Raw genomic sequence first — 26,966 nt, forward strand, 5'->3', positions numbered from 1 at the left:
AGGTAACGGAGAGGATGGAGAACTACTGGTCTTCTCCAACTTTGTCATCAGCAAGATAGGGGTTCTTCTGGGGTTCTTCTGGGTGTTTGAGCTGTTTTAGCTCGAGTCTGGTTCCCCGGAAGGGGAGAGTTGTTTACTCCCAGATAGTCCCCTCATCTCAAGGCTTTTTAGTGTAGGCCCAGACCAGAGCTGCCTCAGGCCCCTGTGGCCTTTCACTGTGATCACCTCCACCAGCCTGCCCACCATGACTACATCCCTCCCTCTCCCTGGGCCTGGTTGCCTCCGTCAGTAAAAATGTTTGGGGCATGTCCCGAGTCTGCCTCTTCTTTTGCTTCCTGTAGACCCAGGACTGGGGGTGGGGGTGGGGCAACCTCAGCTCTGGTTGGCTTGCAGGATTTAGTTATCTTCTTGATGTCTTGTTGGCCTGGTGTGTTGGAAAAGGTCCTGCTGGGATGGACCACTGGGCCAGTTTTGAGATGAGATCAAATAAGGATAAATGTAAAGTCTTACCCTTGGGTTCAAAAATTGACTTTCCAAGGATAGGATGCGTAGGAAGAGGAGGGGGAGACAGGGCTAGGCAGCAGTTTGAGAGAAATTAGGGGTGGGGAGGAGGGGTTCACTGGACCTTGAACTTAATATGTATCCACAGAATGATGTGACAATGTCCCCAAAATAATGCTGCAGTGAGGGAGGAAGTTTCCAGCTCTAATTGCTAGGTTTGCAAGTTCTTCCTAAGATCTCATCTGATCCTCACAACTCTGGGAAGGAGGTGCTATTGCATTGCAGATAAGGAAACTGAGGCAGGAAGCAGTTAAGTGATTAGCCCAGGGTCACCCAGTTAGCAGTTGTTCAAGGCTGGATTTGAATTTAGGTCTCCCTGACTCCAAGGCCTATACTGCCTAGCTGAAGGTGATAATCCAGATTATTGTTTGGTTCTGGGTGCACCACATTTTAGACCTGATACGCTCGGTCTCCAGAGATAGGGAAAGGCCTCAAGATCAAGTAAACGCAAAGAACCGGGGTTGTTTATTTCTCTTGGAGAAGACTCCATGGGGGGAAGGGGGGGATGTGGATTAGACCTGTCCGAGGAACAATGTGTGGGAACTTGTACAGAGGCAAATTGAGGTTTAGTGTAAAGAAAATGGGGAGAGCTGCCCCAAAGTTGTCTTCGGAGGTTGAGTCCCACCTCCCCACCCCTCTTCCTAGAGCCTGGAAGACTAGGTACTTGAGGAAGCTGTTCTTGAGGCAGGGTTCTTCTCAAGTCCAGGAGGGACCAGCTGGGGATCTTGGATCGGGCTTTTTGATACACCCGGTGAAAAAATCAAAGGCTCCATCATTTAGATTTCTTGATGATTGAACCCTGCTTACTTACAATAGATCTCTTGCTAGGAAGGTTAACCTAGCTCCATAACGTCCCTAAGAAGTTCCCTTGTGGGACAGAAGACCTAAGTATAAATGCTATGTCTGGTTCTCAACCTCCCAAAAGTGGACAGGGCAGGACTGAGGCGAAGCTAGGGGTCCTCCTGTCTTCTTTAGCTCAGGCCCAATCGAGGCGAGTTTTCGGTAGGCACTGCCATCTTCCTGACTCTTTCCTATTTCCCATCCCTGGACATGAGGTAGCTTTCTAGGCAGGATTAGGCTCCCTTTCCAGCTACCTCTTGGGGCCTCTGGCAGGTCACCTGCTTTAGCTTGTTGTCCTTCCCCATAAACCCCACCTCTGATAGGGAACTTTGAGACCTGGTCATTAGCTTGAAGGAATTAAAAAGGCAATGGTCAAGGGGTATCACTAGCCTGAGGCTGGGTGCTTGAGGGTCCAAGAGGTCCATGGGACAGATTAACTCCAGGAACCTTTTCTGTTGATTTTTAGGTAACCTTGGGATGACCCATGGTGTGGCAGATGGTGGTGGTAGTGGAGTTACAGGTCCCAGTAGGGGGGCACCTTGTTTTCAGCTGCAATCATGGTCATGAATAGCCAATGGCCACTTGGTTGGGAATGAGAGAGTTAAATCCCTGGGAAAGGACAGTAGAAGGCTGGGTTCTGGGCCTGGCCCATCCTGGCCCATCCTGGCCCTTTCCCTCCCCCTGGCCAGAAGTCTGGTGTGAGGTTGATCACACATTGAGAATTTACAAGATGCAGATCACTGGAATCCTACAGGCTCTGGAAGGTCCTTCATCTAGGCCAGCGTCTCCAGCCCAGGCACAGCTGGGCCAGACGTCTGTTCATCTCCTTCCCAAGAGTAAACCACCCTCCCCAAACCCAAACAGCAGGTAGGGTCCAGCTCAGTTCCTTGACTATGGGCAGTAAGGACAGGAAACTGGGGAGCCACAATCAGGGGCCTTCCGCTTCAAGTCCTGGGGGTGCGGCTCACTTGTCTCTCAAGTTGAGGATCAGTGTGGACTGGTTTGGAGTATTTATGACTGGGGGTGCTGGTGGTTTCCAGCCCTAAGGCAGGTCAGTCCATACTAAGGGGCAATGAGCAGTCAGGCCCAGTGGAGGAGGAACCCACAGAAGAGGCAGGAACAGAGGCTGGCCCATGATGGGAGGGGGAAGGGGGAAGGGGGCACGTGGAAAGGTAATCGGCCACAGGCCCCAGCTCTTCACCTTTCTGAGGGCCTCTAGGGAACCTTCTGTTCATTCCCCACTGGGGAATGACCAGCTCTGGCTATCGGGATCTCTCTTCGAAGACAGCCTAAAGGTGGGGGTGGGGAGCAGCTCAAAGGCATTTTGGGGCCACGATTCCCCTGGGCACCTCACGTCATCTCAGCGATGTAAGACAACAGAAAGAACCAGACTGGGAGTGGGAGAGCTGGGTTCTAATCTTTGCTGTGCCAGTGACTCTCTGTGGGCACCATGTCAGCCATCAGGGTCCTAATGGTCCTTCCTCCCCAGCTGGGCTTCCAGCTGTGCCTCAGGGCCTGAGAATGGAGGTCTCTTCCTCAGTGGTTGCTCTTGGGCACAACAGACAGAAAGACCCCAGCCCACAAATGAGCACAGGTCAGTGTGTAGTAGATCCTTTAATGTGGCTCCTGCCGCGGTGAGTTCTTGGGAATATTTTAAAAAAGCCTCCAAGGACAGGAGGAGCAGGAAGGCAGGCTTGGCCCCAGGCCCAGCTCCGGCTTCCACACATGATTCTACAGCCCCTTCCTCCCCCACGTCCTGGGGGCTGCCACCCTCACACCAGGCTCTCCTTGAAGAGAGGCAGAGGCTGGCTCTTGCTACCCTCCATGCCCTCTGTTTTCAGCCACTCCATCTTTTGCTGATGCTGTTGGATGGCGTCCTTCACGCGGGCATCCATCATGGCTTCCGTGAGGATGCCGTCTTCTGAGGCATAGGCTAAGGCCTGCAGGAGAGAGGACAAGGGATAGGGATGAGCAGTGACTATATCTGCTATCACCAGACACTTTGGTGGCCTGTCCAGGCCTCACCCTTGGAGCCCCCCGCCTCCCCTAACTCCCTGCTTGCTCATAGGCTGGAGCTGGGAGTTTTGACCCTGGAAGTCACTGCAAAGGCCTCGACAGGGTCAGGTGTTCACCAAACCCTGACTGAGTGGCAAGCAGATGGAAGAGGGGGTTGGCCACTCATTGAGGGGCACCCCATTACTTAGAGCTCCTGCTCTCCCCAACATCTTTGCACTTATGAAAATCTGATGTATACTCTGGGCAAAACAGCCTGACTGAGGCCTGGGCTTTCAGGGGGTCCCCAAAAGGAAGGCCAACCTTTCTCCATGTCAGGCAGACAGGTTGGGGCCCGGGGCTCTATCTGGATATGATTAGATGTTCACACCAGTTAATGCAAAGTAAGCTTCAGAAGTGGCCCCAAGCCTAGTAAGTCAATAGGATTCTTGGTTCTTTATTGGGGAGGGGTGTGTGCGTAGGTAATCTGGGTCTCAGGGCCTGGCACCTGCAGTGAAAACCCTGGCTTGGTCCAAGGCTGGCCCAGCTCGGGAAGGGAAGGTAGCTCCCTGGAGCCAAGTGGATGTCCTGGAGGTCAAGGAGGAACCCTGTCCCCAGGCCTCCTGATGAGCTCCATCAGCCCATGGGGGATATTGCACCTTGTGACTGTTCAGGGGCTCCCCCATCCCCTTCCTATCCAGGTCCAGATTCCACTGGCCCCATGACGTTCAAAGTAGGGCATCTCCCTGGGGGCCACTGGGCAGCTCACTCCAAAGGGAGGCTTCCCTGGGCTTGGACTTCACATGCTAACCCATCCCCCCCAGTTCAGGCCACAGCCAGCATCGGCCTCTCCCTGGCCCGCAATGCCCATCAGTTCCATGGTGGAAGTCCCGGCGATGCGGTGCTGTTCACGCGCCACTGATTTTCTCAATGACCTTCTAAAAATAGAAAGCTCAGGGCCTGAGCTGTCAAGAAAGCAAATGGGGACTGCGCCGTCCCCGCGGGGCCCAGCTCTGCCATTCAGGAGACAGAGCCTGTCTTTCCATGCAGACATTTCTGACCAATCTCTCACCTGCCTCATTGGGGAAGGTGCTGTCAAGTGGAGGAATTCACAATTGGCCTTCAGGCAGTTTTGAAGTAAATTAATTTTTACTTCCAGGAAGGCAGGCCAGGAGCTGGGGTGGGGGGAGGGTGAGGAGGAAGGAGGAGGCAGAAGAAACCCCTTCCTCCAAGGATCCTCCCAGAGGCTGGCCAGGGGTCCAGAGCAGTGGCCTCTGCCCCAGACCACCCCCACCTACAGGCCAGGAGCTGATTCTCCATTCCTGTCCACATCACTTTCTAAATAAGGTGTCTATTTTTTAAAAATAAAGACTAAGAAAACCAATTTTGTGGCTAACTCCGACCTTCTAAGTGTCAGGAAGACAAATGAAAAGTGAAAATCTTCAACCCAGAAATGACTGAGGTTCCAATTTTGGCTCTGGTGACCAGGGGTGAGCCCCCCCCCCTTCTCTGGCCTCAGTTTCCTCATCTGTGCTGATGGTTTCTGAGATTCCCTCCATGGCCCCCACCCTCCAATGAGCCCTCTCCACCTGAGGTCGGCTAGCAAAGTTTCAGAGAACACATCATCATCTCTAGGCCACAATGAAGCAAAGGAGGAATAAATTAAAAAATAAAATCTGAAAGCACCCAATGCTGATAAAAAATTAACCACCATGAACATATTTTTCTAGTTGGCAGAAGGTCTAAGGCCCCACATCTGAGCTCTGTCATGTCCATCCCCCCATTTTCAGTGTCATTTGACACTGGTTCAGGGGGATGGAGGGAGAAGCACCAACACAGATCCTTCTCTTTTCTAGGATTTAGAATAATAATCAAAGTGGGTTGGACTTGGTATCCAAAAGATCTGAGTTCAAATCCTGACCCACAATTACAGATAAATCACTTAACCTTATAGTCTCTTTTCTTCATTGGTAAAATGCTTATTTCACTGAGTTATTATGGAGGTCAAATAAGGATGGTATACACAGCATGCTTTGTAAACCTCAAGGGGTCCGAAAGTTGGCTCTTACTGTTTACAGGATTGTCACTGGCCTGGGAGCCTGTGTGAGAAGGAAGATGATGTTCATCCCCATCCTGGGAAGTTCACATTCACGGGGGAAAGTTGAGGCACGGAGGAGGGTGGCTCACCCAAGATCACAGGCTCTCATCAGGGAGACCCTCAAAGCTCTCACATGGGAGATTTAGAGATGCCATAGGGCTGGACCTGCACCTTCCTCCAGGTTGGGAGAATGCTGTGTGTGTGTGTGTGTGTGCGCGCGCGTGCGTGCCCTGAGCTCCACCCAGAGTGGCCTATTGAGGCAGCCCAAGGGGGGCTTTCCAGCTCAGACAGGCAGCCACCCCCCCCCCATCCAAAGCCAGTCTTCCACCCCCTGTCACTGCTCCTAGGAAAAGATGGCAAGGTAAAAAGCAAAGTCTAACACAGTAACTCGACGCAGACAGTTTATATGGAGAAAAATAAAGAAATCTCTTTTAAGCAAGAACAAAGGATGAGGCAGATGCTGTATTTAGTCTTCAGGCTAGGGATTGCCTGATATTCAAAGATGGGAGCCCCAGTGCATAAAAAAGCAGACCCCAAAATGTTTGTGGCAGAAGGCTGGAGAGCTGCTCACAGTCCTGTCCTGGACCCAAGGAAAAACAAAATCTTGAACCCACAAAGACCTCTAAAAGTAAACCCAGCATGGGCTGTAATTCCCCCTCTACCCCTCACCTCCAGCCTAGGGCACCTCTAGGCCACAAGCTCTCTTCACTATCCACCTAGAGAAGGAAGGGGCCTAATTCTGACCCCCCCCCTCAATGGTCACGCAGCCAACTGTCCTGTCCTCAGAAGCAATCTACCTACTTTATCAGTTAGAAAGGTTTTATTCTCCTCATGCCCAAATTTGCTTCCATGCTCAGAGAAAAGCCTCCTGGTCTGTCCACCTGCACCAAGTCTTCTCTGGGCTAAACATTCTTGGTTCTTTTAACCAACTCTCATAAGGCCTGACTTCAAGGCCCATCCCCAACCTCCATCAGCCTTCGCTAAGCACACTCCAGTTCATCCAGACCTTTCTAGAATGGCCCTGCCCCAAACAAAGCAAAGGTCTCAGCCCTGGTGCCTTTTACAGAGGACATGACTTTCTAGGTGGTCAAACCACCTAGTTAGATGGAATCATATGGGGCTTGCAGTTCACCAAACCTTCAGGGTGTTTTCAGATGAAGGTTATTTAGCTAGGTTTCCCCCACCTCAGGCTAGAAAGGCAGCCTGTTAGCTTCTTGAGGACAGGCTTGGCCTACATTAGACACTTATAACATTCACTGGCTTGACTGGCTCCACTCTATATCTCTATCCCACATCTCCTCACATTTGCTAGGAACAGCACGAGACAACTTCAAGTTCTCTCGGTTCAGGTAAATGATACCCACAGCCTGGCCCTTGGACTTCTAGAAAACCCTCAGTTTTGGCCTGAGGGAATCGAGCTAGGCTCCTGTGTTGGGCCTGGGTATCCTGTGATGATGCCACCCATACTGGCTCTCTGCAAGCATGGCTTCATTTTCTACATGTTTTCAAACTCTGATCAGAAATTGGAAGCCAAGCCCTCAGCCTATTTGTCCTTCTTCAATCCTGTCTGATGATACCATCCCAAGAGCCTGGCCCATCTAGCCACCGTCTGGTCCATCTGGGCACCAGGAGGGCTCTTGCCGACTCCCTGCTTCTTGTGGGTAGCTTCTCCACACTGGTCATTTGGGTGCTTGTCCTTTCCAGGTTAAAAGCTCATTCTAATTGTCAGAAAAAGAAGGCAAATAAAGGGTCAAGAAGCTCTGTCTCTTCATTCCATCCATCCCAAGCAGGGTTCTTGTCCTTTAGAGGAGCCCCTTTTCCCCACAAAGAGTTACAATACCCTTTTTTGTTTTTATTTTTAATGAAAATCTGTGAAATCTTTCCTCACATCTTTTAGTGAGCCTTCAACTTCTCTCCCACAAACTCTAAAACTGAAGTGGTCGCTTCCCTCCAGATCAGGCAGACCAAGAAGAGCAGATAGTGCTGACTGAAGGGCAGGGAAGCCATCTGTCATCAGCTGCTTGGCTTTTGGGGGACAGAGCTTCAGCCGGGAGAAAAATGAATGAAGTCCCATTCCTTCTCCATCTTGTTTTTAAGGTCATTGGTGTTTTCTCTCCATCTAGGTGGTCTACTCATTCACCTCTGTATCAGGCACCCCGGGCTTTAGCTAAATGTCTTCTAACATATTTCCCTCGGTATCTCTTTTCTCACTGTTCAATGCAACTCTGCCCCCCTTGTTCCCCCAGAACTGTTCTCCTTAGCCGTCATATCATTCCTCATTCCACTAGTCATCAGTGACACACAAAAGGTCAAATTTGCCTCTTTGAATGAAGCACTGCGATTCACCTTGTTTTTCAAACCCTCCTAGAGAGGTCAAAATTCCAGAGTGTAGCAAACCAACTGAAAATGGAATTGAGAAATGTTTTAACAGCACAACTAAAAATGCAATAAAACACAAATAAGGTTAATTTGTGGTATTTTAAGTGGCCCGCGGTATCACCCGAGGAGACATCTCCAGATGTTGTTTTCCCCTTTGTGCAAATTCCCGTTTTGTCTCTATTGAGGTTTGTTTTCCTACACTGCAGCCCCCCCCAAACCACACCACCTCAACTACAAACACACGAATAGAAATAAATAGCAATTTTAGCAAAGTTGCAGGATTTAAAGTAAACCCACATAAATTATTAGCATTTCTATATATTATCAACAAAGGAAGAAATAGAAAGAGATTCCATTTAAAATAACTATAGACAATTTAAAGTACTTAAGAATCTTATCTGCCAAGACAAATCTAGATACAGACAAATCAAATCAGATCAATACAAGTGGAAAAATATTCATTGCTCATGGGTACATTGCACCAATATAACAAACATGACAATTCTACCTAAATTATTTAGTGCCACCAATCAATCTACCAACAAATTATTTTATAGAGCTAGAAAAAATAAAATTCACCTGAAAGACCAAAAGGTTAAGAGTATTAAGGGAATCAATGGGAAAAAAATGAAGGAAAGTAGCTTAACCATATCAGATCTCAAAAACTGTATTACAAAGACGTAATCATCAAAACAATCTGGTACAGGCTAAGAATTTGAGTAGCAGATTGATGGAATAGATTAGGTACACAACACACAGTGAAGTGCTACCTCCCACCTATCAGATTGGCTAATATGACAAAAAGGGCAAATGATCAATGTTGGAGGGGCTGGGGGGAAAACTGGGACACTATTGTCGGTGGAGTTGTGAACTGATCCAACCTTTCTCCAGAGCAATTTGGAACTATACCCAAAGAGCTATAAAACCTTTGATCTGGCAACACCACTGCAAGGTCCCAAAGAGATTTAAAAAAAAAAGGGGGGGGGGGAGTGCCAATGATGTACAACACATATTCATAGCAGCTCTTTCTGTGGTGGCAAAAAATTAGAAATTGTGGGGATGCCCATCAATTGTGGAATGGTTGAACAAGCTGTGGCCTGATTATGATGAAGTATTATTGTGTTGTTAGAAATGAGGAACACGGATGATTTCAGGAAAAACTTATATGAACTTATGCCAAGTGAAGTGAGCAGAACTAGAACATTTGGACACAGTAATAGCTGTATTGTACAATGAACAGCAATGAATGACTTTGTTATTCTCAGCAAGACAATTCTGAAGGACTCATGAAGAAAAATAATATCCAACGCCAGAGAAAGAAATGATGGAGTTTGGCAGATCAAGGCACACTTTTCTTTACTGTGGAATTATGTTTTGCCTGACTGCACACGTATAATCTATATCAAACTGCCTACCTTCTTATCGATGGGGGTGGGGTTGGGAGTGGAGGAGGGAGACAACATTTGAAACTCAAAATTTTAAAAAACAAATGTTAACATTTTTTTACATGTATTTGGAAGAAAAATAAAATATTTGGGGAAAAAAAAGCCAACCTTGGATCTGAGTCCCAAGACTCCAGTCAACTATCTAAGTACCAGATCTTAAGAGTGTGTCATTCCTTCATTTGAAGCTTTGGTCCAGAAATCCAAATACTGTTCTCAGAAACCATCTTCTTTATTGGTCGGTTACTTTGCCAATCTGTCTCTCCTGAAGCTCTTGCCTTTGATTGGCAAATGATGGCAACACTACCTGTGTCCTGAAGGTCTCCAGTTACTGACCCAAGACTTCATCATCTTTACCAAAATTTTCTATATTCCCTCCATCAATATCCCTTGAGTCTATGAGAATCACCAGAGGTGATAGAGGAAGGTTTCTGCTTTATTTTACATCACATTTAGATAGACCCCTTTCTTCTTGGAGGGTTCATGCCCCAACTTTACTTTCCAAGTAAAAGTCATTTGTTTGGGGGGAGGGCAACAGTGCTCGGGTCTACCCACAAATGATGAGACACCTACTAAGATATGGAAAACAGGGTTGGCCTGAGGGGCACAATAGGTCATGCAGGTCTTTGGGACATGAGAGTAAAAAGACCCTTGTCCCTGAGGGTGCTCAAGTCTATAGCTCACATAAAAATTAGAAGGGAAGTCACAAAATTGATGATAGTGACATCTTAGTGGGAACAGAAAATATCAAATACAGAGAGCAGATCTGGCTCTAGAGGCCTTTGCTCTGAAGAAGATGAGCGTAGTTGACCACCAGATATGATTTGCATTTTGCCTAAGTTTGTCAGAAGCATCGTTTTGGGTCTGTGCTGGACGTACCGCTTCCCTCTCCGTGGTAACACGCTAAGCTAAGTCTTTGATGGAGACAGCAGAACATTATTCTAAATATATCTGCCAGCACATAAATAATTCTCTCCACTCCCACCTTCTCTACCATTCCTGCTGTACCCACAGCCGGGCCCTGCTTTTTTGGGAAGCAGAGACATATGTAAGGAGCTGGTTCCAGAAGCTCCAGACCTGGCTTTAGATGTAAATACAGCCCCCTTATAAGACTAGCACACCTGTCCTCTCAGGGAGGTTTCATTAACGGTAACCCACTGACATCTCCCAGAATCTGAAATTTGGAATGACCCAGATCATGCTAACAGGAGAACCACAACACTGGAGTTGGAGTGTGACTTCTTAGGAAGAAAACACAGAAATCAATCCCATACAAAGAAGCTGCTAAACCTCCTCTCCCCTAGGTATGCTGATAAAGAAGACATCATTATAATAAGCAATTCCCATTCCCTCCTTTGGGATGGATTCTAGGCAGTGGAAGTCCTGCTAGCTGTGGTAAGGAAGGTTCAAGTCTAAGTGGCTGTCAGAGAACCATAGTCATAGGACAAACAAAGTAGAAAGGAACATGGCCTGATGAAGACTAAGAAATAGCTCTTAAGAACCAAGGAAAAGACTATACAATGTGCTTCATAGTTATGGGCAAGTCAAACCTCAATTCAGGCACTAAACTTGAAAAGTTCATTTAAAAAATTCTGTACCTGCTTGAGTTAATAATTATTTTAAAAAAAACCAATTTTTAACTTGTTTTCTGAACTTAAAAATACTTCCAAAAAAAAAAAAAATCAGGGGCGGCTAGGTGGCCTAGTGGATAAAGCACCGGCCCTGGAGTCAGGAGTACCTGGGTTCAAATCCGGTCTCAGACACTTAATAATTATCTAGCTGTGTGGCCTTGGGCAAGCCACTTAACCCTGTTTGCCTTACCAAAAAACCTTAAAAAAAAATCTGCTTCTAAGTCTGCCAAGTCTCCAATTTCTACCAGTTCCCTAAGCTACCCTAAATCCTTATTTTTTTTCCAAATACATGTAAAGATAGTTTTCAGCATTCATTTTTGGTGTGATTTTGAGTTTCACATTCTTCTCCCTGCCTCTCCCCTCCTCTTGACAGTAAGTAATCTGATACAGGTTATACACGTTGAACTAGGTTTAGTTTTTAATCTGAAATCCCTTTCCACTGGGTCCATCTCTCAGTCAGCAGATGAATGAATCCATTTGCATAAGCTGGTTCCTTTTTAATAATGACAACTACAGACATACGTTCTCATCTCTCTCTTCATTATAGCACTAAGATCTAGTTCAGACATTGTTGAGTGGTTCAATAAAGACCCCATGCAGGTGGGACACATAATAAATGTTGACTGATTGCTAAAAAGCGTCTCAGCTACTATTTGTTCATGGATGAATTTAAAAAGGTTTGCTTTTCTAGGGCACCTAGTTTGCAACTTTTGAGGTTATTGCTTACAATATTTCAGGTTTATGTACTGGTCCAAATTTGAACAGCTCGGTCAATCTGAAAAGGCCCAACTCCCTTGGTTAATTTACTAAGTCTAGACCAAATCAACACCTGTATTTTGCAACTTAAAAAAAAAACCCTGAAGTATCCCTGAGAAGGTGCTTCTTATGCAAAGACATTTCATTCAGGTCTAGGCTACAAACAACAAAACCTGCCAGGGGCCCGCATTCAATTGCCTGCACCTATAAATACAGAAGAATCGGCTGACTTAGCATCCTCTCACAGAAGGCTCCTGGCCAAATGCAAGGACTGAGTCCAGAGTCAGGTCTCACACCTCCTAATTCCGCAGTCATAATGGGAGCAAGGTAAGGAGAACTTGCTCACTTGTTGGAGCAGCCAAGGACTACATGGATGGAAAGCTAGAAGAAATCTGAAATGCTTCAAGCAAGTCTCATGAGAAGGGGGGGGGGAAAGGCAAATGTGGTCAAGACCAGGGCTTAAATTTATAAAAGAGTGAAATCAATTGACTGCATTATAGCTATTTTTATGGGTTTCTGAAGAGGAAAATGGGTATTAGGCAGACAGAAACCATGCCAGGCTTCTGTGGTTAAGGCTGAATGGAGATGGGTAGGCATGCCTGGTGATGGTCCCCCCGGGGAATGGCAAGAAAACCACAGCAGGAAGAAGATCCCTTCTGGCTAAGGGGAGGAGATCCATATGGACTGTACTGGCCTGTAGCTGTCTGAGACCAGCACAGTCCTGGATGGAGGATGCTCCAGCACTCAAGGACTTCACTTAGGTTTGCATTTCCATTCGCTTCACCTCAAACAGCTCCCCCAGATGCAGCCCTAGCTAGAACTTCATCACCTAGCAACCACATTTCAACTCCTCCTCCTTCCCACCCAAAGCCCTTCAGGGTATTCAGCTAAGTACCAGATGCTATAGGGGAGAGCCAAAGATGAGATGTGAGAGGATGGAGCCTGAAGCTACAGAGGCAGAAGGGGACAGGTAGGGAGGAAGGATTAGGAAAATAATCTGTCCTTTTCTGCATCAGTTAGTAGTTACCTCTAATGGTACCAAGTCCTAAAAACTAGTGACACTCCATTACCACTACTGAGGATCAAGAAGCCCAGTGGGCCCAAGGTCCCGAGCAGCAGCCACTGGCAGTGACAGTGAGCCTACCTGCACAAGCCCACCTACAGCTTATCTGCCAAAAGGTATGAAGGCCTGGAGGAGGAGGCTCAGGAAAGAAAAGTTTCAATGAGGCCTGGCTGACCTGGTTAAAGGGAATTACCATGTTCTGAAAATGGCATTTACTCAGGAGAAACAATCTCATCCCTATTGCTCCACAAAGCAATTTTCTACAATTTGCCAAAGAAAAGGGTTCCTTGCTTCCCAGTATTTTAATACTTTTTAAAATGGGTTTAATTGGAAAGGAAGAGAAACTCTTCCAACACTGCTGCCTTCTCAGATTCTCACAGGATGGAGGTGGGCCCGATGGAGAAGTGGGCAGAGTTCAGAGAGGGAATGGACCTTCTGGATGCCACCATCAGTGTCCCCGAGGGTTGGTTGGGCCCTGCTTCAGTCCTGTTGGACTCAGATATGGCTGTAGGCCAATGTGGCAGTGCAAGGAAGGAAGGAAGGAAGGAAGGAAGGAAAGGAAGGAAAGGAGGCCAGAACCCACACCTCTCCATCCCCTCCTACTCCCACAGTTACTGAACTTTGTGGCTCCTAGGAAGGGGAAGGGCAGCCCACTATCCCTGATCTGTGGGGATCAGAATGAGAAGTGGAAGGGTTGACAGAGAGTCACTTAGTCCAGTTTTCTTTACAAAAGGAAAATGTGACCCAGAGGCACAAAGGGGTTTGTCCCAGAGATCCCAGAACTGGAAGAACCAGTCTGGACGTGGGTCCAGTCTGTGCCCTGCATTTCTCATTGCCCCTACTGTGAGAAGCTGCCCACTTTAGCCCATTGGTCAGAAAAGAGGCCATGGGCACATCTGACAGTCAGATGACCCCATGAGACTGCCTATCTCTGTGAAAAAGCCTCGACCCAGTTTGGAGTTACAGTGACTAAGGGTGGCTTTAGTGCCCCCGTCAGCTCTGTCTCTGAGGAATCTCTCAAGCTTTGAGACATGTGAGGCTTGAGCGACTCAGCTCTGGCTCATAAGACTGGAGGCGATAGGTTGGAGGTTCAAAGACCTGAGTTGCAATCTTGTCTCAGAGAACACCTTGGACAAGTCATTTTTACCTGTTTCTTTCTCTGTAAAGTGGTGCTAATACCAGCAGCTACTTCAGAGGATGAGTGTGAAAATCAAATGAGGTAAGGCATAGAAAATGATGGATAGAAATGCTAACTATTCTTGTTGTTGCTGCTTTACAGAAGGGGAAATGGAGGTGCAGGGCAGATCACTGACTCGTTCAAAGTCCTCCCCTCTCCAGCAGAGTGATCTGAGAGTCTCTGGCTAGACCACATCCACAGGTGGATGTCTCCTTTCCTCTGGATGTGCTCAGGCACCACCTAAGCACAGGGAAGAGTTGAGGCCTGGGTTGGGGTATGGTGGACGAGTGTGATGAAGCCTTCTTCCTTGTTCCAAGGGACTATGCCTTAGAGAACGCCCTGGGGTTGACCTAGCCCCTGGAGTCTCTGGGACTACAGAGAGGAGGCACACCAGCCCCGCTGGCCTTTCCACTGCAGTGGCGAATAGGAAGGCCTGCTGATCCATTCTGGTGAAGGGGAATACTGGCCACAAGATGCGTGAGGATACAGAAAGCCAATCAGTCCTTGAATTTTTAAAATGACAGAATGCAAATCCACTACTAAAGTGATGACCATACTTAATCGAGAATGGTGGTCTATGCTCACATCTGTGTGACTCAGCTCAAGAGCAAATAGGATACATCTCAAAAAAGTGACCAAAATAGAAAACATTAACTGGACACACAACAGACGTCTACTGGAAGCCCGACACTCAGTGTGGCAATCTTGAAGATGATGGAGGACATCTCATGGAAGAGGGGCTGAGAACCTCACAAAGCAGGCCTGGCAACTGGTATCCCCGGCTTGGAGCCACTTAGAAAGAGAAAACTGGTGGGACTGCTCGGAGGTCCAACCCCCCCGCCCCAGCCCCTGGAGATGCCATCTGCCAGTCATGGAATCAATCACTGCCCAGATCCTGCCCTCCTGCCTCCAAACCATTCTTCCTGTTGCTACCAGGTTTGTCTTTAGAATGAAATTCAAATGCATCTTTCAGCTTGGTAATCCAGGCCCTGCAAGATGGCTAGCCCTGACCTTCCCTCATGAGACTTCATTCTATCCTTCCAGTCAGCCCAGGCTGCTCTCTGTGAGCCCCTTCCCCTCTGTGCCACTGGTTTACATTATTAATGCTAAGCCTGCAGACTCCCCCACCCCCCATTTGCTGAATTCTCACATATTCCTGAATGCTTACCCAAATATCACCTTGTCATGAAAGGCCCCCCACCCCCCCCCGCCCCAACTTGGGTCTATGGTATTTGGAAAATGTCTTTGTTGTCTCCTCTTGGCAATCTATAAAAGGAAGGGTCTGGAGATAGCTTTCAAGTCTCCCTCAGCTTTGATTTTCTTAGCTAAGCTTTCTGGGCCAGCGTCTAAGCATCCAGGCCACCTTGGGAAGAGATGAATCACTGGTGCAGCAGCCATGAACACAGCATTTCACTTGTCAGCATTCCCTTCTATAGGGCTGGCTTGGACACTGCCCTTTCACACACAGACCCAATGTGAACACACTGTAGCTGGGCCAAGGAAGGCTCCAGGAGAACCTATTCTGCTTATTATTTAATCAATTCTTGGGGCATTTACTACAGGAGATGCTTCCACAGACAACCAGGGATCAGTCTGGATCCCATCAGGAGGACAAACAAACTTAGGTGTGATACCACGGCATCCCGTCAAACTACTAGGTTACTGGCCGGGTTTGCGCATGCATTCCCTGACGATGCTGCCTGACTCAGCCCTGCAGTAACACCAGACCGGCCGGCAGGGCAGACACCCATCACACATGCATGTGTGTGCACACAGGGAAGCTCCTGTCGCAATCTGTTTGAATGAACCAAGCCCTCAGAGGCAGCTCTCCTCGGAGTCACTCAAAGCAGGAAAGCTTCGCCTGCACCTCCAGTTGTGGGGGGAAGTGTCTAGGAAAGGAAGCAGACAAGCAGTGGCTGTTCCCCACATCTCCAAGAATACCAGATGAGGGAAGGTCTGAAGATAGTCAAGTGGGGTGAGGGGGAGCTCAGCACCATGTCATAGACACAGAACCTTTCTAATGGTAGGACCCGGGCATCACACGGGTGATCACCCAGCAACAGAATTGAGCACATGAGAACATGCTGACAGCCAAATAAGCCCCTACTGGCCCTGCTGAAGGGCTCTGGGGTTCAGTCACCCATGCAACCATTCAGTAGGCCCATGATGTTCAGTGCCCTAACTCAGTGATCCAGCATGGGCCCAATCTCACCACTTCCTCTTGCACGATGGAAGTGACTCTGTCCGTTCATGATCCCACCTCCAAGGTTTCCTTTGACAAAGGCTGGTTTCATCTTGGAGAGCTCCAGCCTAACAGGTCTGAGGAAATTCTGGTTATCAAATCAAATCAATAACTGTGCTTTAAAAACCCAGTACAAGGAAGAAAATGAATCCCTCCGCTCCAGGCACCTCAGAAGCTACTTTGGACAACCGTCTTAGTGAAGAGATGTGGAAATAGAAGCAGGGGTGTGCTGGCGTTGGGATCTAAACCCAGGTTCAGAGGCAAACTCAGTCATTCCTAAGCAGTTCAGCTCCTGGGGACAGACGAGGCATCCTCACGACTTTCAGAAAGGATGCCAATGGCTCTACTTAGTTCAATGTAAACAGCACCACCAGGCTGGCTAGGCTGATGTTTCTGTGGCTGTCACTTAGACATCTGCCTAATTATTTGTGCAGCTCAAGCTGTAAATGTTTCATCGATAAAACTCAGATCCCAGACAGGAAAACAGCAGTTTGACATTATCTTGTCAGTAAAGCAGAGGACAGAGGAGAGCGGGAAGAGGCCTGCTCTGCCCCAGGATCAATGCTTGGGAGATCCTGACCTGGCAGCCCGAGAACAGTGGAAGGTGTCTGCCCTCTCCCCCCGAAGGACCCCCTATATTAAGTTGGCTAAGTGGCAGGATGCCACATACAAAACTGATACACCTCAAAAAAAGGGAGGGGGGGGGAGGCATTCACCAGGAGACATCCCCACCAATGAGCCCCAGGCCTGGCCTTGGGACAAGGTTCTCTACCTGGCAGCTCCCATCAAGGCCAAGTCATCTTTGTACCTGCTGGCTGAAACCCAGTCCTGAGGGGGGTTGTGAGCTTGTGGGTCAAACCAGGTAACAAACTTATCTGCTCTTCTTGCTAGTTTGAACTGTGTTCAGGGGTCCTTAAGTTATGGGTTTGGGGAGAAGACCAAGAATTGCAATCTAGATTGGAACAAAGAACCCAGACCAGAACTGTCTCTACCCTGAGGCCCCTGGCCACAGAAGCAGGGGCTATGGCAATCTTTTACACATGCAGGGCTCCATCATGGCTGGTTTAAAAAAGAAATATTCTAGGGTGGGGGCCAGGATGACTCTCATTTTCTTGCTAGTCTGTTAGGACACTCAGAGAGACCTATTCTTCCTGCTCAAGGCTCCTGGTCATTCCTAGTGATGGGTGGCTCTGAGGTCTGCATCCTGTCTGACCCAGGACACAGTAGTCATTGTACAGAATTCAGCCAGATTTGGGTCAGCAGGATGGATAATGAAATGAACCACCCTCTCAAGACATCTGTATTGCTCCTGTGTACAAATACCAAGAGGCACTGTTTACTAAAGATTATCTTCCCCTGATGCTCCAGAGGGAGGAGGCAGCCTCCTCAGTCATATCTGAAAAGCCTCACTGCCATTCAGCCCAGGCACCTACACTTAAGAGAAGAGGAAAGCTTCTTGAGGTCAGCACAAGAGGCTGGTTTCTTTGTTCTTTAAAGCTGCTTCTCTGAGATACTTGAATATACAACATGTCCCATCAGTAAAGACCCTGGCTGAATGGAGTGTGGCCAATACACGGAATGGTAATCAAAGTGATTCTGGAACCCGAGGGAGATTAGTCTGGGGGAGGAGGGTCAGGGCCCTGCCATGCCAGGGTGCCCTGTCACTCACCTGCCAGGCAATGGCGAGCTGTGAGATCTCCCGCCCAGACATGCCTTCAGTCAGCCTGGCGATTTCTGAGCATTTTTTCCCGTAGTCAAACTGGGCTAGCTTCAGGCGCCTAAGAAGAAGGGAGGAATCAGTGTGTGAGGAACAGCTAGGGTGGGAAGGAACCTCAGATGTCATCAAGGACAATATCCTACAGATAAGGAAACTGAGGCACACTCCAGTTGGAGGCAGAATCTGAACCTAAGCCCTTGAACCCCAACACCAAGAGGGTCCTTATTGCGGTACTGGCTATGGGCACTTTTTATCACTGGGAGGCTGGTCATGCACAGTGGTCAGTCAGTCCATAATCACTTACTACGTGCCTACTATGGGTCAGGCACTGTCCAATGCCAGGCACTGGAGGTTTAAAGAATAGCAAAAACCTGGTCAGTGCCCCAAGGAGCTCCCTATCTAATGGACCAGCTGTACCTGAGGACAGGACAGCAGCAACTGGGAAAGAAAATGAGCATGACAGGCTGATTCCAATTCAGGTCAAGGGAAAAAAATTGGGGAACTTGAAATGAAATTACTGCTATTCACCCAAGGTTGGAAACAAACATTCCTGAAAACCAGGACACAAAAGGCTGGTAATATTCCTTAACAGGAACAAGAAGAAATCGGAGTAGCAAGGTCTCACGCTTTCCAAAAATCAAAAGCCTTCTGGGAGGCACTTGCTTCTCCCTCCAGGAGAGGGGCCAGAGGGGTGGGGGTGGGGGGGGGTAGGGAAAGAGGGATAACATGATGAGCAGCTTCTTCAGAACAGGAACAAATGCTCCAAAAGCCCCAGAGTTACTGCTCTTCTGACATAAGAAGTGATTTGTTGGAGTTCAGATTCCCCTCTTCTCTGGAATAGCTGAGACCCACCTCCCAGCTTCTTCCTTGATTGAGCCCTGGCCATTAAGGTCCAGGCACTTTGAGATCATTAGTTCATCAAACAACACTTTTGGGCATCATGAATGCAATCTGCAAAATGTCCCCAGACAAAACTAATGAAGGAAAGAAATGTAGTAGAGGGACTGCTAAATGAAATTTTCCAAGACCCTCCACCAATGGTCTCCACTCACCCTTTTCACTATCTTTCAGTCTTGGGGCTAACACAAACTCCTGCCTAAATGGTACAGGAGAATTAGGGGAATGGGGGCTGGGAGCAGCTGGGCTGAGGGATGCTGGGAGCCAAAGGTGGGAGACAGAGTTTTGAGGGAGGGAGGGAGACCCACACAAGTTCTTCTGCGAAGTCCCAGACACTTACTGCTTTCCTTCTGTGGCTGGCTTCAGAACGTACTTGTCAAAGTACATCCTCACCAACCGCTCCCGTTCTTGAAGCTGAGGCAAGTCAAAATTGACCATTTCATCTATTCGGTCATTGATGGCCCAGTCAAACTGCTCGGGTTGGTTACTTGCCAAGACCAGCATAAACCTATAAGGATGAACCAAAGGGGATTGTCTTCAATATGGGACCACAATAGTCATGAACTCAAAACCACCTGATCCAAAAAGGACTAGTCCTAATTTTGTCTAATGATCCAATATGGGCAGAAATCCCATTTCCTTCCAAGTCATTTGAGCTCATTACAAATTGCAGTTTAAGGGGGAAAAGGTTTACATCAAATTATTCTGCAGAGACCCTAAAGGGAAGAGGTGGTGAAATATGGTCTGCTCTGCCATCAGCACAGGCAGAGGACTCTAGCTCCCCCCCCCCCCCATCACTCCCACTCAGCAGGGTCTCTTTCTGCTTGCATTTTGAAAGTGTCCTAAGCCCTAGCTTCCTCCCAATTCACTCTTCAACATGATCTGATGTTACCAATTTAATGAAGCCTTTCCCTTTGGATTAGTCTTTTCCCAGTTGCAATTGTGATACACTTGAGCTCTTTCACCATCTGTTTAAGCTAAGCCTCAAGGAGGAGGAAGATGGAATTGTTCCTCCGCCCCCAGATCCCAGGGGGGTCATGTTCTCTGCTATTAGAACCACAGAGCCACTTAGCTTCTCTTAGCCCCCGATCCCCAAAGCCAGGTCCACCAAGGCCAATTTTGTCAGCCAACAGGAATATTTCATTCCGGCATTGCAGAAGACCTGGCACACCCTGATGAAATCCCAGGCCCTGGAAGCACTGAACTTCAAGGGGCCCCAGGTTTTTGAACCCCCATTTCCATAGGTTTCTCTTAAGAAGTTATACTGCCAGCTAGGATTCCCAGGAAAGACTTCGAATAAGGAGAAGCAGAGCTGAGAGATCACAGGCAGGGGCAAATTCCAGATATGGCTTTGGTCCAATCTCCTATACCCTATGGATTTATCTCAGCAGTTCTTTTCAGGAACTCTTAGTTTTAAAATTGTGGGTTTGGCTTTATCTGATATCTCAGACATCAGAAGAGAGATTAAATACAGTCCATGAAGTTGTCAGAGCTGTACACTCAGCTGACAAGAAGATCCAATGCTAGTGGGACACAAGCCTGAACGGTTCTGGCCTGCTTCTTGGGATGAATGTCTGGGCTACTCTGAGAAGCCTCACTGAGCCTCCCCGAGCTTCCCCAGACAAGAGACACTGGACTAAGAAAAGAAGCCAACAAGACTTCTCGCACCCAAGTCCCTGACTAGTCTGTCACTGGATGCCACCCTGCCGGTCCAGGTACCAGGAAGCAGTTTGCTCTAAAACAAAACCTTGATGTCTAGGATACAGAAAGTAGGGATTTATTTCTCCAGAGCTCTGAGAGAAACTTCAAATATGGCTTAATTCACTCTTACTTAAAAACAGAATGCATTACTACTTCCTGGCTATGTCTTCTTATAACTCATTAGCTCTAACTGAAGGCCTTATTGTGCCTCTAGGGCAGTGACCTTCTCACAGGTCTTCAATTACAGTAACTACACGTGTCTTGTAAGCAGCCCTTCCTTTCCTTTGGGATAATTCTTAAAATGACATGTTTTTCAGCCTCAAGGACACAATTTCTATCTTTATCTGATGTGACTAGGATGCTCTGAGAGGAAACGAATATAAATCTTGAGGAAACATTGGCAAAGCCAAACTAAGTTTTCATAAGATCCCCTTTCTTGGGAAAGAATCATTCTGACATGGACTAAACAGAGTCTGGTCTGTGCTAGACTTCCTAAGAAAGTGAGCATTAGCTCCTGGTAGGGAAGTACCTGAACCTGATCGCCCAGGTCCTTCCTGAGACCAAGTCGCTGCCTGAGATGTCCCTCTGGCTCTTTCTGAATTTCATGGTTGGCCACAGGAATATACTAGATGGCTCACACAGCCAGAGCCATTACAGAGCTGAGTCAAATATGCAAATGCTGGGAGAGAGAAACCATGGGGATGAAAAGGAAGTGACAACAACCCCCTCCCCCCCATCAGGCGGGAAGGCATCAACCACACCTGTTAGAGGACAGCTGGTACACCAAGTGAGTTCTACTAAATTAAACTGGGTCTTTTCCCACGAATGTTCATCTTTGAGGCTAAAAGCATGAGAGAGGTGAAGTCAAGTCCTTCTGTTTAAGGGAGGATGGAGGGCAGTGCCCTTGTTAGTGAACAAGGCTTAATTGTCTAGCATGCCAGCCCAGAGAACCATCCGTCTAAACACAATTTAGAAACATCATAGTCCTGGAAGAGGCTTTAGGTGAACAAGTAGACTGTATTGTGGGAATAAGTGAATGTGAGTGTAGTCTGAGTGTATGCGTGTGAAGGAGTGAATGTGAGTGTGTGGCTATGTACCCCATACTTCAGGCTAGCTTCTTAAGTCTGAATCTCATAGCAGAACATGAAGAGACTTTCTGGGATGATGTAAACTAAAACCTCAGACCATAACAATTAAAACTAAACCATATGGATGTTCGCCAAAGGGAGGTAAAGTTTCCCACCCTATCCCCCATCTTACTTGTTGCTGTGCTGGCCTGTCCGATGAAGGAATGCATTCAGTGTTGCCCGGAGATCTTCACTGATCTTCTCCTGCAAAGATGCATTTCAGACAACTGTCATTCACACAGGATGTAGGAAAGGGTACAAATTCTAAAAATGTCACTACTAATGATTTTATATATTTAAACACTGGTGGCAGTCAGTAAAAGCACATCCCTCAAAGACCAATGGTAAAAAAAGGGAAAAAAGGTGATTACTAATCAGAAATAGAACCTAAACAGGCCAAACTGAGAGTATGGTCAAATTAATATTATAGTTCTAAGTACTGTTTCTAAGTCTCAGCCTCTCTCTCAAACAGACACACACACACACACACACACAACTCCCCCAGCTACAAGTCAGGAACTGTAACCCCAATATGGCAACTCCTATGTACTGGAAGGCTTATCTGAGGGAAGAAAAGGAAATAGGTGGCCCCAAAGGGCAGAACCAGGAGAAGCAATGGGAGCAAGTTTCTGCCAAACTGCTTCCCAGTCTCAGTCAATTTTTCCATTTTCACATTGACTTTATACTGAGGATATTAGGTTCAGCTGTTTCTGCTTCTTCCTTGTGTTCTATGTTTTAAAGCAGGGCCAAACAATCTTAATACTCAATGCTTTCTAGCAAAAGTTCAAGCCTGCAAGTGCTAATCCCTTTTCATTCCTACTTTCATTTTCCCTTTGAGATTCTGGGCCTTTTGTTTTTCCAAATGAATTCTATTATTTTGTTTCATTAGACAGTATCCCTTTATATAAACAGCACAGCACTCAAATTCATAAATTAATTTGTTAACATGTTGGCATAGCTTAGACATGAACCCCCAGTTGTCTTGGGTTATTATTATTCCAAGAATATTTGGTAATTTGTATCTATCCAAGTATTGCATGCACCTTGGCAGGTTAACTCAGAGATGTTTTATGCATATTGTAGTTTTTTCCCTAATCATTTCCTCCTTGATTTTGTTATCATATATAAATGCCATTTTTTTTTTTTACTTTTTGCAAGGCAATGGGGTTAAGTGGCTTGCCCAAGGCCATCCAGCTAGGTAATTATTAAGTGTCTGAGGCCAATTTGAACTCAGGTCCTCCTGATTCCAGGGTCGGTGCTCTATCCACTGCGCCACCTAGCTGCCCCCTAAAATGCCACTTTTTAAAAGTTTATTTTCCATTCTGTTATTTTATTGAAGATATTAATGCTCTCAATTAGTTTCTTTACTGATTCCATATTTTTCTAAGAAAACCATTAAGCCAGTCATCAGCAGGTACTGATAGTTGTCTTTTCTTTGTCCATGTTTATGCCTCAAATTTCTTTTGCATTATTGCTGTTAGTATTTCTAGAACTGGATCAAACAATGGGCAAAAGAGGATATACTTATTTTATTCATATTAAATGGAAAATCTACATATATGTATTTTATTTTAGATATGATTAATATAACAAAAATATCTTTTGACAGCTACATTTTTGCAGGGTTTTTTAAAAAAGCAAAATATGAATTCTGTGATGTATCTATTACAAATAGTTTGGAAGGGTTGAAAATAAAATCTATTGCCTCAAGTAGTATAACCACGTGCCCAAAGACATTAAGCACAGTAAAAATCCCTTCCTAATCTATAAAAAATAAGTTTCTTGGGGCAGCTAGGTGGCGCAGTGGTTAAAGCACCGGCCCTGGAGTCAGGAGGACCTGGGTTCAAATCTGGTCTCAGACACTTAATAATTACCTAGCTGGATGGCCTTGGGCAAGCCACTTAACCCCCATTTGCCTTGCAAAAACCTAAAAAAAAAGTCTCTTGAGAGTGAGATGGAAAAGAATGCCCAAGTCACAAAAAAGATCAACTCAATCAAATGTCCAAAGTGAATCTGTCCTTCCTTGATTTCTACTACTTGAACAAGGTTTTACCTATATATCAACCTGCTGAAGCAACATAATCAAGGTTGTGACACACGGATGGGTGTTATTTAAAAAAAAAATACACAAAAAACTCACTGGTTGCATGTCCATGGACCCAAAAATCCAGCTACTACCTCTGTACCTCAAAGAAAGCAAAGGAAAAGGACCCATATGTACCAAACTACTTATAGCAGCTCTTTTTGTGGGGAAAAGATAAGAGACTGAGGGAATAGCTGACAAGTTGTGGTAAGACATTGTGATAGTATATGATTGTGCTATAAGAAATGATGCGGAGTGGGGGGCAGTGGCTAGGTGGCACAGTGGATAGAGCACTGGCCCTGGAATCAGGAGTACCTGAGTTCAAATACGGTCTCAGACACTTAATAATTACCTAACTGTGTGGCCTTGGGCAAGCCACTTAACCCCACTGCCTTGCAAAAACTAAAAGAAATGATGCAGGGGATAGTTTCAGAGAAACCTAGGAAGCCTTGTATAAACTAATGCATAATGCTAGGATCAGAAAAAGGAGAAGAAGCTATGCTGTCACTATGATATTCTAAAGATAACCAACTGTGAAAGACTCAGGACTTCTGAGCAACACAATAATAAACTTTAAGTCCAAAAGACTTCTAATACACCATGTTATCCACCTGAAGAGCTGATGGACTCAAGAATGTAGACTAAGCATGGGTTTTTCCCTTACCCCCCCCACTCCCTAGTACATGGCTAATGTGGAATTTGTTTCTCATAACCATAAATATTTGCAATGGGTTTAGTATTTCTTCCCTTCTCAGTGAGTGAACAAAGGAGGGAAGGTAGAGAATTTGCAACTGAATATTAAAAAATAAAAAGAATGAAAAAATACTCACTGTGGCTCGTTTTCTCAGAAAGGCGTCAGCTTCATCAACAAATAACAAGAGGCTATAAAGGAGAAGAAAATAAAGTTGAAGAAACCTGGGGGGGGGGGGAGCAGCTTTGTGGTTCTGGGCAGAAGCCATAGGGTCTTTGATATTTTCTAGGGATTCTATGGAAAAGAACATATGATTGCTAGGAACCAGAAAGATTTTCCTGCAAGAAGACAGGAGGATTTTATTTGTAATTATTCTTCACTATCAGACACTGAAGGAGCATGACAAGTCCTTTATGTGCCTTTATTAGCCAATAAGGAAACACATCTCTTAAACCTTTTAAACCATTTAATATCTATTTCACTTTTAGCTTTCAAGGAGTTTGGCAACCAAAAGTACTTGACACAGATCTCTAGAAACATAATTTTCAGAATCTAACAGAGATGGAGAGCCCTTCATGGCCAACAGTTTTACTTTCTAAGATGAAATGGGTTGAGTGACTTGAACCAAATTAGAAAGAACTCAAGTGTTTAGACTAATGGAAAATCCTTTGTATAACCAAGTCAAGATAGAACAAGACAATTCTAATTAAAAAAGAATGTCCAGTAGAGAGTATGTCAATCATCTATGCAAAGTTGATCTTATGTCTTCTATACAAGGATTTACATCTAATGGATGTGAGAACTGGACATCGAAAAAGACAGGAACTTAGTGACAAAGGAAGATGCTGAGTTCAATGAGACTGACTGTCCAGCAGGGTGGTCCACAGGCTGGCATGTCTGTGCCCACCCCATCTCAATGCCTCACCTTGATGAGGACAAAATGCTGGGCCTCAAAGGTCAGGCTGGTAAGTATGACCTGGCAGGGTCTCAAGTAGGCCACTCAAAGCTTCAAGTATGGAACTGAGTGTTTCCCTGATCACCCAAGGACAAGACCAGTGAACTAACCCTAAAACTGTTCATTTTTAGCTACTACAGCATTTTAGAAAGGCTCTCTGGGAAGACAGGGGTGTGTGTGTAATCTGTAGTGGTAACAGAAGCACCCTGGAAACCATGAAACTCCTGAAGCCCTGAGACCTGGGGTCCTACTGAATCATTAAACAAAAAAGGACTCACTTTTCTAATGGTTTACATATCTAAAAACTGCCCCTCCCCTCCCTTTCTACATAAAGTGACAATTCTAACACCTAATTGACTTAAGCTTTCTTGCCTGGGACAAGAGGGAGTGGGAGGCTTCTTTTCTAAGTTTTCAATAGTCTTAATTCACATCTTCTGAAAAGCTCTCATGATGAATGTAGATTAAGTATTGATAAGGACCCTAGAAGAAAGTGTCAGAACCAATCAGAACACACATAAATCACCAATTAAATGCCTCCCCCGCTTTTTCCTGCAGGACATTTAGACACTAGATACAAAATGAGCAGAGTCAGGCTGTGCAGAAGTCTCTTTACACATGTGTGGACAAGGCTATGGGCACCCGCAACAAAAATCTCTCCCATCCAAATGCTCTCTGAGCTTCCCTTCCCTGCTGTAGACAGGCTCAGAGAGCCGGCTGAGGGACTCTTTGGGAAACCCAGGGACAAGGTGGATCTTAAATGGATGCAAACTTGTGTTTATAAACAATGGGATGCAAGTTTCAATTCCTGGAGCCCATCTATCAAAGTAAGAGACAAAGAGGAGCACACTGGCAAGGAAGGGGCCACCTCCCTGCCCCTGCTAGAAAGGAGTTCACTGTAGCCAGGGCACAAGGCTCCTCCACTCACCCTCTGCGGCTGGTATTGGCCCAGTCAAAGACCTTGTGCATGGCAGTCACCCCTTCTCGCCCCATGGGGGCGACATCTCCACCAGTCATGATGGCATAGTCCATACCCGAATGCATGGCTAACTTCTAAAGGCAGAACAGAAGGAGAGGAGCATTACCAGGAGATGCAACCAAGATGTCCGCTTCAAAATACATGCATGTGCAGGGGAAAGAATTAGTGATGACTTTTTTTTATCTATCATACAGATAAAGAGAAGTAGAGGAAGAAGGAAGCCTTGGAAGTTTTTAATCACTAGCAACCATTTCTTCACTTTTGAAGAAAAGAAACATAACCACTTTCAAAAGAAAACACATATTCTTCTTTTTGGGGGATTTTTTGTGAGGCAATGGGGTTAAGTAACTTGTCCAAGGTCACATAATAAATTTTAAGTGTCTGAGACTGGTCCTCCTGACTCCAAGGCTGGTGCTCTACCACCCACTGTATCATCTAGCTACCCGTGAAAACACATTAATTCTATTTTTCTTTTAATTTACATTTTCATTTATTTACACATTACTCAAAAATAGCCTTGTTGTAAAAATAAACATAATACTCCCTCCACAAAAATAAAAAATCGCAAAAAAGAAAGTGAAAGAAAGAGAAAAAAGCTGTGCTTTGGTCTGTGTTCAGATACCATCAACTCTCTCTCT

At 46.2% G+C, this 26,966-nt stretch overlaps 1 protein-coding gene across 1 annotated transcript in view; it reads right to left on the reverse strand.

Moving 5' to 3' along the window:
• Positions 1–3,002: 3,002 nt before the first annotated feature.
• Positions 3,003–26,966, reverse strand: part of ATAD3A (ATPase family AAA domain containing 3A) — a 64,211-nt gene continuing 40,247 nt past the window's right edge. The window contains exons 11-16 of the mRNA XM_074218734.1: positions 26,278–26,402; positions 24,537–24,588; positions 21,757–21,827; positions 19,136–19,303; positions 17,851–17,959; positions 3,003–3,341 (exon numbers count right to left, since the gene is read on the reverse strand). Coding sequence (XP_074074835.1) covers positions 3,174–3,341; positions 17,851–17,959; positions 19,136–19,303; positions 21,757–21,827; positions 24,537–24,588; positions 26,278–26,402 — 693 coding nt within the window. The 3' untranslated portion in view covers positions 3,003–3,173. The remainder of the gene's footprint in view (positions 3,342–17,850; positions 17,960–19,135; positions 19,304–21,756; positions 21,828–24,536; positions 24,589–26,277; positions 26,403–26,966) is intronic.

Source organism: Macrotis lagotis, chromosome 1 (genome assembly GCF_037893015.1).
Source record: "Macrotis lagotis isolate mMagLag1 chromosome 1, bilby.v1.9.chrom.fasta, whole genome shotgun sequence".
In the NCBI taxonomy this organism is placed as follows: Eukaryota; Metazoa; Chordata; class Mammalia; order Peramelemorphia; family Peramelidae; genus Macrotis; species Macrotis lagotis.